Source organism: Schistocerca cancellata, chromosome 4, assembly GCF_023864275.1.
Source record: "Schistocerca cancellata isolate TAMUIC-IGC-003103 chromosome 4, iqSchCanc2.1, whole genome shotgun sequence".
In the NCBI taxonomy this organism is placed as follows: domain Eukaryota; kingdom Metazoa; phylum Arthropoda; class Insecta; order Orthoptera; family Acrididae; genus Schistocerca; species Schistocerca cancellata.
Window position 1 is genome coordinate 203,452,216 of NC_064629.1, and position 13,943 is coordinate 203,466,158.

Genomic DNA, 13,943 nt, shown 5'->3' on the forward strand with positions numbered 1-13,943 from the left:
TGGGACCCCACATGTAATTAGTTCCCAGTTGGATGATGGCTGATAGCTTGATACATGTCTCTTTCCTAATAACACCCTTTGTTTCCTGCCAGAGACATAAGATTTGAACCATTTTGCAGCATTTCCTGTTACACTATAATATTCTAGTTTACTTAAGAGGATATTGTGATTTACACAGTCAAATGCCTTTGACAGATCACAAAATATACCAGTTGCCTGCAATTTCTTGTCTATTGAATTAAGTACATTTTCACTGTAAGTGTAGATAGCCTTCTCAATATCAGAACCTTTTAGAAATCCAAACTGTGACTTTGACAGTATGTTATTTGAGATAAGATGGTTATAAAGACGACTGTACATTACTTTTTCGAAAATTTTTGAGAATGCTGGCAACAGTGAAATTGGACGGAAATTTGATGCTATTTCTTTATCTCCCTTCTTAAACAGTGGCTTAACTTCAGCATATTTCAGCCATTCAGGAAATATTCCACTGATAAACGACTGGTTACACAGATAGCTTAATATGTTACTTAGCTCAGAATCACATTTTTTAATTAACATAGTTGATATTTCATCATACCCACTAGATGTTTTTGATTTTAAAGATTTTATGATGGACTTTATTTCTGTTGGGGTAGTGAGGGTCAAATTCATATTATGGAAGTTACTTGAAATGTCTGGTCTAAGGTAATCCATAGCAGCATCTACCGAACCTGACAACCCCATCTTTTCAGTAACAGTTATAAAATGTCTGTTAAAAAGATCTGCAACACTATACACATCTGTCACCAATGTATCATTTACTCTTAATGCTATTTGTTCCTCTTCATGTCTGGTTCTATCGGTCTCCTCCTTCACTATATCCCATATTGTCTTTATTTTGTTATCTGATATGACTATCTTTTCCTTGTAATATATTTGCTTTGACATCCGTATTACAGTATTTAATATTTTGCAGTATTTCTTATAATGTGTTATAGCATCAACATTGGAAATGTTTCGGATTGACAGATACAGTTTTCTTTTTGTTTTACAAGATACCCCTATTCCTCGAGTAATCCATGGCTTCTTTGTAGACTTTGCTCTAACCTTGGTAAGTTTTGGGGGAAAGCAGTGTTCGAATACGGTAAGCACTTTATTAGCAAAAATGTTATATTTTTCATTCATGCCATGAGCACTCTAAACATCAGTCCACTGAATGTCTCTGAGGAGTGTCCTAAAATGCATCGTGCTGCTAAAATGCAGTATCCATAGGCTTATACCACGACGATTATTTTGTTTTGGTTTTTGTTTCGTCAGCCTTCGGTTGACTATGGTCATAGTGAATCGCTTCGTAGTCAATTAGCTCTGGCTGAATGTCACGAAACTTGCCACTCACTAAAGTAAAATGAAAGCTAAGATGAGGTTCCTTGCTTCTGTCAGTGATGTTAAATAGTATTGTGCTCTCTTTGAATATTATCTTTGCTGGCGCGTTGCCAACATTTCATTGTTAAAACTGGAGCCAGCCCTGCTGTAGGTACGGGAAGGGGCGTTTGACGTTTCGATTGAGTGTAGCAAAATGGCGCTGAAAGCCGTGGTTGGACAAAGTAAGTAAGACAGAATTGATAAATTAATTAATCGTAGCAGATATATTGCACTGTTGTGAAGTCTGATACCGTAGCATTACAGGCATTGTATATTTCGACTTAAATAGTGAAGCTTGAAGCAGCTAATGCCGAAGTGAAGTGGGCGTGTAGGATCAATCATTGATAAAACGACATTAATTGTTAAACAAAAGTTGAAGTACCTAACAATTCGAAAAATGTCTTACGTTAATACGAAATGTTACGGAAATTTTGTAGCCAGCCACACTGTGACATCGAATTTTACTGTTTTTAAATGTCAACCCCGTTTCTGGTTACAGTATCGGTAAATCATTAAGGTGACTCTGACTGTCGTTATGTGTATTTTAAATACAAGACTAATACACCTATGTGATATCTTACTCGAAATAACAGTGAATGTTACAGGTGATTACTTGCTTACTGACCCCTTTTGAAGACTTTAATGCGTTTGCATTGTCATTATATACTACCAACTACTGTAACGAAGCACTAAGTGATATATGCGAAGTGAAATGTCAACATAATTTGTTGAATCTTGTTTTCAAATGACTATACTTCGCCAAGCCCTTCCTGCACAAAGACTTTACACTTGTAAAATTTGCGATACGGTGATAGTATTCTAATGTGGTATATTGAAAATTTAATGAAGAGTTTGTAAATTTATTTTTAATAATAGAAAATACAGAAATGGCTACTATGTTTGGAATTTTCACTAATATTTACAATTGAACTTCAACTTCGGACAGGTGTGTTGCACGATGCATATAGTAAATATCACAGGAGTTAGGAGACTTGCTTATGATAAATGTACACTGTGTGACTCTGCAGCAATTGAGCAGAGCAGAGAGATAGGGGGGGGGGGTCTTATTATTTTCCTTTTTGTTGTATAAGAATGTTGAGTGTTGGAATATTTGTTCTGGGTGTAAAATATTTTGCTATTTAAGCAGGATCAATTTGGTGAAATTCACTGTTAGTGATGATTCTTCCACGAACTTCATTTTCCGTTAGAATATGATCATTAGCTTGTCTTTAAAAGGTATAACATATGTCATTCAGTAGTTGTAACTGTTAGATGAACAGTGTAACCATTTGAATTATTGTCAAGTGATGGAAAATTTTGTCTGTAGATGTCATTGTTACTGTAATGCCTTATGCCTTTGATAACATTCAACTGAGATGGCTGTAATGCCATGGACCTTGTGTGATGACAGTTTAATGTTAATGAACAGTGACTCTCGTGAAAATAGTTCTGGAATTTGAATTTCTTAATTGACATATTTAGAGCATGCACTTTTAAAATTTTACAAGATTCACTTCCCCTTGGGGAATGGCTCGTTAGTCTCTGTAAGATTTTTTTTTCCCCATGCATCAGCCATATTATTTTTGCAGCTTTGCATAAATTTTTATTTTATTTATTTTTATGTCGAGGACAGATGTGCAATACATAAGCTGCGAATTAGGCAGGTGACTGAAATATTTGAGATGCACAAACGTTTTTATTTATTTTTTCATCAGAGGGTTCTCTCTCAATGATATAGGAATTGTCAAGGTAATGCAATGGAAAATCAATAGTTCAAAATACATAGAATATGTAAGTGCGCTTTATGAGATGATAGGACAGATGGTGGGCTGTTACCTTGAAGGAACCATCCTGGTGTGTGCCTGAGGTGATCTGGGAAAACCTAAATCAGGATGGCCAGACAAAACAAAATCCATCCTCCCAAATATGAGGTCAGTGTCTTAATAGCTGCACCACCTGATTTGGTCACTCTTTTGTACTGTGTTCTTTGGTTTACACACAATTTGCTTCAGATAACTTATAATATAAAGCAGAGATTTGCTCTTTATTACTGAACACTCAATAAAACACCCATTGCTGGTTTCTGGACCATGAAGATGCTGCGGTGTGTCTCGTACTAACTGCAGTTTGCAAAACTGGCTCTAGATGTGCAAGCATTCAGCTGTGCTTCATGTTTTCCCATATATGCACCACAGATTGCTAGATGTAATCACTTGGAGCAGTGAGGATGCCCAGTGTTGTTTAAGTAGCTCTTTACACCGAGCATGATAACCACCGCCGGTTGTTATTCTTGTGGCTCTTTTCTGCAGTTTAAAAACTGTTTTTCTCCTTTGATTCCCAGAAAAGAAATTCATATTTAAGAATTGAATGTACATAGTATGTGACTACAAGATGTTGGTTGTTATAAACTGACAAAACCCCAGTAGTGAAACATATTGATGGCAGCTTTTTTTTGCCCGAATCTGTGTGTGTTCATGCCATGTTAACTGACAGTCAGTATTCATCACTAAAAACACTGTAAGTCTATAGATTTATTTATGCTTAATGAACAAGAATTGTTTTCCTTGTTTATGCTGAAATGCATACTGTTTTTCTTTATGTTCTGTGTTAATATGTTGCATACTGCTTAATTGTAAACATCCTTCAGGGTTTCATTTGCTTTCTCTAATAAGTGTGTTATCAACATCTGTGATTTTGCTGTTATCAGAAAAAAGTACTTTTCCTCCCTGTCTTATACTGTCTGGAAAGTCATTGATACAAATAACATAATTACCTGACAGTTCTTACTAAAAATTTATCAGAAGGTGTGTGAACTATCTCTAAGATAAGAGTCATTCCTGTACAGAAATAATTTGCCCACATTGTAGTGCCTCACATTTAACTCAAATAATCTATACTGATGGAATTTGCACGTGACTTGAGCCATCATCAAACTGTGTAGTATTTTGTACAAAATATTTAACACAATAGAGTATTAGGGAAAGTCAGAAGAAATGTTTACAATTTCTGGAAGAGTAAAAAATTTGGTATGTTTAATTTCAGAAATTAAAGTATTTTTATGAGGCTCATTTTACCATCATAGTATTCGTCTGTTTAATACAATCCAAATGTGTGTGTGAGATATATTGTATGAAATGTTATACCTTGCAGTCAAAAATATTGGTCTGTCTACTTCTTTTGTGAATGATCAGTAGTATAAGAATGTGACTCAATGACAATGTGTAGTGCACTTCTTGCATATGACTGTAGAGACAAAACCTGTGGACAAATCTTGCTACACATTTAACTACATGAAATGGAACATCACATAGGCTGTGTTGTCAGTAAAGGAAACAGCAGACTTAGATGAATAGCTTGGATACTGGTACAGTGCAATTAGTGCTTCTACAAATATGTAAATCAACATTCAAAAGTAGGCTACTATTGAGTGGTTCTCAGAAAATTGTATGTAACTTGCTTAGCTAATATAGTTCATTCAGTTTTGTACATTTATTGTAGTACAGCACGGGGGAAAGGAAATTGCGGGATATGCATGTTAATCATAATTTGAATTGGAAATAACATGTTATAGAACAGCTAAAACACTAGTTTCATTTTGAGCAACATGTAGTTGCTGTTTTTGGTGATGAAAGCATTAAAGAATTAGGTTTCTTTGAGTACTTCCATTTATGTCATATGGAGTAATTTCTGCACAGTATTCATGACACACAAACATGCTGTAAGACTGTCTGATGTTTGTCCTCCAACTTAATGTAGGGAATATTTTGTAAAGAATTGCACATTAACCACAACCTCGCAGCACATTTACCCTCATACAAAGTTTGTTGTGAAGAATTGGGCACAGTTTGAAAATAATAGCATTCAGAAATACAACACTAGGAGCTTAAAGTTTCTACACTATCCACAGTTTACACTTACTCATGCACAGGAACTAGCTATAAAAAAAAATTTGACCACCACCATCTATACTCAAGTTATATAAACGTCCAGCCACATTTTTGTGGAGAAGGGATCTTCTTTGTAAACCTATTGACGCATTCTACACAATATTTAGTTGTTGTGAGTATGATTCATGGACTTAAACTATAAGGCTGGACTATCAGATGACCTCAAACATGTGCAAGAAAGGACAATAAAGTGTGGTGGATATCAATGTAGGTTTTCTGAAAGAGTCTGATAGAAAGAATGCCCTTGAAGTACTACTTCATTCTTTCAATTTGACATTAGTGTTGCAGCTCGGGTAGTACAGGAAAGCAGCACACTGATATAGTTCTAATAGACCACGATAAATTTAATTAAATGACTACATTTCCCATTAAGAGTGGTCCTGGTCATAATGCACAGCTAGTTAAACGGTATATGACATACAGTAATGTAAAGCAGTCCTGTAGAATAGTGCATTCAGTTAACGATTTAACAATTGCAAATTTTAGGGAAAGCTTGCAACAATTAGCCTGGGATGAGGTGTACAAGGAACCTGATCGTAATTCAAAATTTAATAAATTTCATGATACCTTTGCGAGTACATTTGAAAACTGTTTCTCTAAGAAAGCAGTGAAACATAATTGTAAGAAACCACTAAAAAGCTGTGTTGTATTAAAGAGATAAAAATATCTTGTAAACAGAAAGGGAAATTTATTTTACTGTTAGGAAGAGAATGGTCCAGAAACATTCAAATATTATAAGGACTACTGTACTACATTAAGAGGAGTTATTAAAAAGTCCAGAAGTACACTATGTGATCAAAAGTATCCGGACACCTGGCTGAAATGACTTGAAAGTTCGTGGTGCCCTTCATTGGTAATGCTGGAATTCAGTATGGTTTTGGCCCATTCATAGTCTCGACGATAGCTTCCACACTCGCAGGCACACGTTCAATCAGGTGCTGGAAGCTTTCTTGGGGAATGGCAGCCCGTTCTTCGGGGAGTGCTGCACTGAGGAGAGGTATCGATGTCGGTCAGTGAGGCCTGGCATGAAGTCGGCATTCCAAATCATCCCAGAGGTGTTCTATAGGATTCAGGTCAGGACTCTGTGAAGGTCAGTCCATTAAAGGCCATGCATTATGAAAGGGTGCTTGGTCGTGTTGAAAGATGCAATTGCCATTCTCGAATTGCTCTTCAACATTGGGAAGCTAGAAGGTGCTTAAAACATCAGTGTAGGCCTGTGCTGTGATAATGCCATGCAAAACGACAAGGGATGCAATCCCCCTCCATGAAAAACACAGTCGGCCATTGTGGTTCAGCGGTTCTAGGCGCTTCAGTCCGGAACCGCGCTGCTGCAATGGTCGCGGGTTCGAATCCTGCCTCGGGCATGGAGGTGTGTGATGTCCTTAGGTTAGTTAGGTTTAAGTAGTTCTAAATCTAGGGGACTGCTGACCTCAGATGCTAAGTCCCATAGTGCTTAGAGCCATTTGAACCATTTTTTGAAAAACACGACGACACCGTAACACCTCCACCTACTTTGAATTTTACTGTTGGCACTACACATGCTGGCAGATTACGTTCACCAGGCATTTGCCATCGGCGCATTGTGTACCATGATTTGTCATTCCGCACAATGTTTTTCCAATGTTTATGCGCCTTACACAAAGTGGGGCATCATATGGCATATACCGACAGGATGTGGGGCTTATGAGCAGCCGCTCGACCATTAAATCAAAGTTTTCTCACCTCCCGCCTGACTGTCATAGTACTTGCAGTGGATCCTATGCAGTTTGGAATTCCTCTGTGATGGTCTGGATGGATGTCTGCCTATTACAAATTATGACCCTCTTCAAGTGTCGGTGGTCTCTATCAGTCAACAGATGAGGTCGGCCTGTATGCTTTCGTGCTGCACGTGTCCATTTGCACTTCACTATCACATCGGAAACAGTGGACCTAGGGATGTTTAGGAGCGTGGAAATCACGCATACAGACATATGACACAAGTGACGTCCAATCACCTGATCACGTTCGAAGTCTGTGAGTTTCACCGAGTGCCCCATTCTGCTCTCTCACAATGTCTGCCTACTGAGGTCACTGATGTGGAGTACCTGGCAGTAGGTGGCAGCACAATGCACCTAATATGAAAAATGTATTTTTGGAAGTGTCCGAATCACTTTTGATCGCATAGTGTATGTGCATTATGTCTGAAATCAGCACCTCTGATAATAAAATTAAAATGATTTGGATATTGTTAAAATTTCTGTCAAACTCAATGAAAAATTTAACAAATAGTCAAAAGTAGAAAATATTTTTAATAGTCATTTATTAAGTGTTGTAAAGAAAACAGGATCCAGTTGTTTATTAGAAAATGCAAGGAAGAGGTAAAACCTATGCAAGTCGATAAAATTGAAATTAAACCCACCTCTCCTACCGAAATTAGGAAAGTAATAAATTCACTCAAAACCAAAAGCTTGCATGGAGTTGGCATTTCCAACAGATCACCAAAAGCTTGTTTCCAATAGATCAGTGGGATTATGAGTCACATATTTAATAGCTCACTGAAACGACATTTTTCTGGATAGGCCGAAATACGCTATTGTTAAACCATTGCAAAAAAGTGTTATGGGTCTGATGTACTAACTACTACTGCCCAATCTTGCTTATGGAAGTTTTATCCAACATTCTTGAAAAAGTAATGTGTGCAAGAGTAGCTTCACATATTTGTAAAAAGGAAGTACTAATAAAATGTCAGTTTGGTTTTCAGAAAGGCTTTTGAACAGAAGATGCTTTATATGCTTTCACTGATCAAATATTAAATGCTCTGGATAACCAAACATTATCCGTTGAGATTTTTTGTGATCTCTCGAAGGCTTTTGACTGTGTGGAACATTACATTGTCCTAGATAACCTTAAGTGTTGTGATGTGAGTGGAATAGTGCTCAAAGGGTTTAAGTCAGTAAGAATGCAGAAGGTCGAAATTAATGGTACAGATAGTCTGCAAAATTCAGCGGAGTTCTCTAACTGGAGAGGAATTAAGAATGGTGTCCCACAGTGTCGTCTTGGGTCCCTTACTGTTCTTAATATATGTTAATGACTTGCCATCTATATTCATGAAGATGCAGAGCTAGTTCTCTTACAACACCCAACAAACAAAAATTGGGCGAGGAAATTTATAAGTGGTGTCTTTCAGGAACGAAGTTTTTCTCTGCAAAAGGATTTGCACTAAATTTTGAGAAGACACAGTATAGACAGGGCTGTACAGTAAATTTCATAACACCATTGATAAATTTTGACTTTGAACAGAAGCCTATTGCTAAGGAGAATATTCAAAATTTCTGGGTGTGTACATTTATGAGAAACTGATTTGGGAGAAACACACTGATCTGCTGAAATGTTTAGAGTTCAGCTCCTTATGCTATTAGGGTTATTGCAAGTTTTGGTGATAAATGTATCAGTAATTTAGCCTGTTATGCTTAAGTTCATTCGCTACATTCTTATCGCATCATATTTTGGGGTAATTCATCATAGAGAGAAAAAGTACTCATTGCACAAAAATGCGTAATCAGAATAATAGCTGGAACCCACCCAAGATCACCTTGCAGACATTTATTTAAGAAACTAGGGATATTCACAGTACCTTCACAGTACATATATTCACTTATGAAATTTGTTATTAACAACCCCCTTTCCAATTCAAAAATAATAGCTAAATGCTTAACTACAACACTAGAAGAAAGGATGATCTTCACTATTCTGGGTTAAATTTGACTTTGGCACAGAAAGGAGTGAATTTTGTTGCGACAAAAGTCTTTCTCATTTATCGAATAACATTAAATGTCTGACAGATAGCCAACCAACATTTAAAAACAAATTAAAAGAATTTCTGAGTGACAACTCCTTCTACTCAGTAGAGAAATTTTTAGATATGAAGCAGTAATTGTAACTAAGAAAATAAATTTGCATAAAGAAACCTTATGTGACACATTCCACATCATTACGAAATGTTCTACTCGTGAGCTATGGAACAAGTATTAATGTAATGTAATCACAAGATTATTTGGGTGGCAGAAAACTGTAAGAGAAGTTCGTGATTGATAACATCTGCTGCAGTAGTATTTTCCAATAACAGGAAAGCACAACCAGATTTCAGGATAACAGTTCCATTTCTAGGTGCTTAGAAAATCCATTTCATACTTAACTTACATTTTGTGTGCCAGAGTATCACTGTATTAACCTCGTTAGTTTAATTGTATGTATATTCCATTCTCGCGAAGGTTGGACTGTTGTCTGAAACCTGGTCGTGCTTTCCTTTCATTGGAAAATAAATAAATAAAAATTGTGGTGGATGTTATCAGTCATTAATAATATACGTACCAGTTGTGGTTGTCCTATGAAGAGAAAAATGTAAGCAAAGTGCTGCAAGTTCAGAAATAACATGTTGGCTAATATTTCATGAAAACATACTTATGCCAGGTCAAGAAGTATTTAGAGATCAGAGAGAGAGAGAGAGAGAGAGAATGAGAATGGATTTCTCAGCCTTTTGCGTGTCTTCTGCTGAGCTTGTGACAGTAACATCAGATTAATATGTTTGCACAGATGCATATAAAAAGTCATTCTCCACGTCTCACATGACTGGAACAGGATGAAATATCACAGTGTAGAACTAGTCAGTGCCCTCAGCCATACACTTCTTATTGTGTATTGAGATTCAGTCATTGACATGAAGTGTGTAACAAATGAACACTTGTAAATTTACAGAAGCATTTATAAATATGAACACTTGATCCTGTATTTATCTAACACATTTTCTCTATGTGAGAATGTTGAGGAGAAGCCTGTAAGTTGTATTGAAAGAATTTCTTTAAGGTTGAACTCCCAAAAATTCTGAAATTCACTAGCCGACGTAATTGGAAAAATGTTGCAGTTTGATCAATAGTGTTCGTGATTCAGGAGATACAAAATAGTAAACAAAAATTGATGCAGGTCTTATCTGCAAAAAGCAGGCTGATGTTATGGTTGTGTGAAAACTGTTGTCTAAATTGTTTTGTGTTATATATACTCAGCATTATATATTTTCTAAAACAATTTTAACCATTCAACACATATTGTTGTAGGAATCTAATTGGTGGTTGATTTGGGAGCAAACTTGTTAGCATAGCAAAAATATCAATTTGGTGTTATTTTGATGACAGTTGGAAACAATTATTTGCTTATTCCAGAGTCTGCTAGTTGAGTAATATTATTGAGGCTGCTATTCATATTTGTAAATAATATTAAAGTGGAGTAGGGGGTTGAATTGCACTGTACTCTCCATACATATCCTTGTCCAATCCTAATTTTTTTTTTATTTTTTATTTTTTTATTTTTTTTTTTTTTGGCCCCCCCCCCCCCTGTAGGAGGATTGTTCCTTTGCAGATGTTTCATCAAGTGCCACACTGTGTGTTTGACCTCCACGTCAAATGTCATTTCTGTAGATGTCATTAAAACATTCACAGTGACTGAGTGGGGGGCACAGTGGTTAGCACACTAGAAGTGCATTTGGGAGGACTACTGTCCATATCCAACCAGCCTGATTTATATTCTCCGAGATTTCACTAAATCACTCCAGGCAAATGCTGGAATGGTTCCTTTTAAAGAGCATGGCTGATTTCCTTCACCATACTTCCCTCCTTTCATTCGCAATGACATTATCCATACATATTATGAATATTGATGTACATATGGTCCACATCTTCTCCTGAACTACAGGACCAATTCCAACAAAATGTCATACACATAACACGTGCTGCCTGGAAATCAATGCTGGGGGATTAAGAACCACTTACCTATGAAAGGGGTGGGGGTGGAAAAGCAGTGTAGCCCACAATACGTGAATACCCGTACTTAATTTATCCAGTGTATGAGAGTGAGAGCACCTACTGACTTGCAGCAAACTTTATACGTAATTTCAAACCTTTACAAAACTTCTGCTCACTGGCAACCCCACAAAATGGTAAAAGGGAAAAAGGTTATTGCTTACTGCATTTCTGCTGTTCATGCACTAAAATTGACACATGAAGCATGATGATTTATTACTTCTTTACTGCTAACTCTGTTCCCAAAGCATTTTGCAGATAGTAGGCACATATACCACTGGTTGTAGGCTACCTACAAAATTATGTCATTGTACACCACATAGTCAAGAGATAGGTTCTCATAAATATTGAGCAATGTGAAAGAGAAACAGAGATAGAAAGGTTAAATATGTGTAATCATACATGTGAACTGTGTAAAATACATTGAAATGTATTTGACATGTGTGTACACAGAAAACGCCATGGGTAAAATCTTATCCTAAACTCCCCTGCAGGTCCGGGGATTAGAATAGGCCCGAGGTATTCCTGCCTGTAAGAGGTGACTAAAAGGAGTGTCTCACATTTCAGCCTTTGTGTGATGGTCCCCTGTAGGGGTTGACCTCCATTCTTCAAAAGTTTCCCGAAGGTAGAGCCAATTGCGGAAGGGTGCCTTATATGGTGCATTGTGTCCACTGTGTATTGAGATCCTGAGCCCGCTTTCTCGTCGTTGCATTGCAGTCCCGCTCATTCTCCATCTCTTGGGTGAGTACACCTTCCTGGGTGTGTTTTCCACCATGCACTGTTGCTTTCTGCGCCGACGATGACCACTGACTTCTTAGCACCTCATATCCAGCACGATAGCCAGTCCATTGTGGTGGGGCCACCATGTGCCTTGTTGGTTGTAGCCCCCTGGTAACACAGGCATCGCTCTGCTGATGCATGTGCTGTTAACTCCCCACGTATGCCATGGAGTAGATGACCATCTCTCTGGGGCATCGGGGCTCCCGGCAATGGCCATCCTGCCATGTGACCCTTGCTGAGGTTGGGTGGCACCGTGGGTTGGTCGGAGTGGGTGGCATCAGGGCGGATGACACGCCATGAAGTGTAGTACGTCATCTCTTGGTGGTGGTCCGCCGCCAGCAGTCTCTAAGCGGGCAAAGTCTAGCTTCAGTGCTAAGAAATATGACCCCAAATCGTTCCCCTCCCTGGCCACACCATGGGAGTAATGCCAGGCTAAGGATGGCAGTGAAGCTTATTCACCCATGTACCTCGTACGTACGAGAGTTGATGGGAATCTTAAATATGGTCCAGGGTATTATATTCCACAAGGACCTTCTTTTGCAGTCTGACCACGAGCTGCATGCCGATTTAAAGCAGCAAGGTGTTCATTTCGTGTGGTGCATCCATCGGGGTCTGAGGGATAATCAGGTTGCCACCGGTGCCTTCATCTTGACCTTCAAGGGTGACATTGCCCGAGAAGGTTAAGGTGATGGTCTACCGCTGTGACGTCAAGCCACATATCGCTCCCCCGATGCAGTGGGGGATGTTCCTGTTACCATCAGGCCCAATAAGTGCTAGAAGTTTGGCCATATGTCTTCCCGCTGTACTTCCAGTGTCACATGTCGAGATTGTGGACGTCCATCACATCCCAATACTCCATGTGCCCCATGTCTTCCCGCTGTACTTCCAGTGTCACATGTCGAGATTGTGGACGTCCATCACATCCCAATACTCCATGTGCCCCATCTCCCATCTGTGTCAACTGCAGAGAGCATCATTCACCTTACTCGCCAGACTGCAGGATTTTACAGAAGAGAGGAAAATCGTGGAATATGAGACCCTGGACTGACTGACCTACACTGAGGCTAAGAGGAAATTTGAGCGCCTACATCCTGTGGCTATGACCACCTCTTACACCGCCGATACGAGAACAGTTGTCGCCCCATCAGCTCCTCGCATTCCTTTCGCCTCTCAGAACCAGAAGACTACACCTGCTCCCTTGATGAGGGAGGGGGAGGGAGGTCAGTTCCCTCCCTCCCTGTTGCTCCCGCACCACCTACTTCTGGAGCAACCCCCCCCCCCCCTCCCAACCATCAGGGATAACAGTCCCCACTTCTGAGCCGGAGAAGCATAAATAAGTCTTCTATAGCTCTGCTCGCTAGGAAGGGGTCCCTTGGGCCACTCCCTTCCCAGGTTTCTGCTAGTGGGAAAGAAGACACTCGCCAGTGGCTGAAGAGCCCAAAAGCAGCTGGTTGTAGGGCTTCATGCTCGTCCTCAGTCCTAGAGAAGTGAAGACGTCCCAGCCAGGTAAACCCATGGAGCAACAAGAGAAATCCAAAAAGATCCCCAAGACCAAGGGAATTGTGGTGGCACCCACACCACCGCTACCTACAAGCTCTGCGTCTGAGGATAAGGTGGAGATTCTGGTGTCCACTGAGGACCTAGATCTCGCCGGACCCTCATACCCATTGAATATAGCCTGCTCAGGCAATAAGTCAGTGGCAGCAGGTGACTGTGAGGTGTAACCTGCCTCATCGTATGTTCCATGCCCTCCCAGTCTTACAGTGACTTCATCCTCCAATGGAATTATGGCGGTTTTTCCCACTGCCTGGCTGAGCTAAAACGACTGTTAAGCCTTACACCTGCTTTCTGCATTGCCCTCCAGGAAACCTGGTTACTGGCAATGTGGACACCTGCCCTCCATGGCTATAAAGGATACTACAGGAACTGTAGCAGCTATAATAGTCTCAGATGAAGTTTTTGTCTGTCCTGAACTCAATAT

General features: G+C 39.2%; 1 protein-coding gene across 3 annotated transcripts in view; it reads left to right on the forward strand.

The window, feature by feature from the left end:
- The first annotated feature begins 1,495 nt into the window (after positions 1–1,495).
- LOC126183622 (protein ROP) overlaps positions 1,496–13,943 on the forward strand; it is a 100,314-nt gene continuing 87,866 nt past the window's right edge. For all 3 annotated transcript variants that reach the window (XR_007536778.1, XM_049925740.1, XM_049925741.1), the window contains exon 1: positions 1,496–1,586. Coding sequence is in view for 2 of the 3 variants with exons in the window: in XM_049925740.1 (XP_049781697.1) it covers positions 1,559–1,586 (28 nt within the window). In the remaining variant the exon portion in view is untranslated. The remainder of the gene's footprint in view (positions 1,587–13,943) is intronic.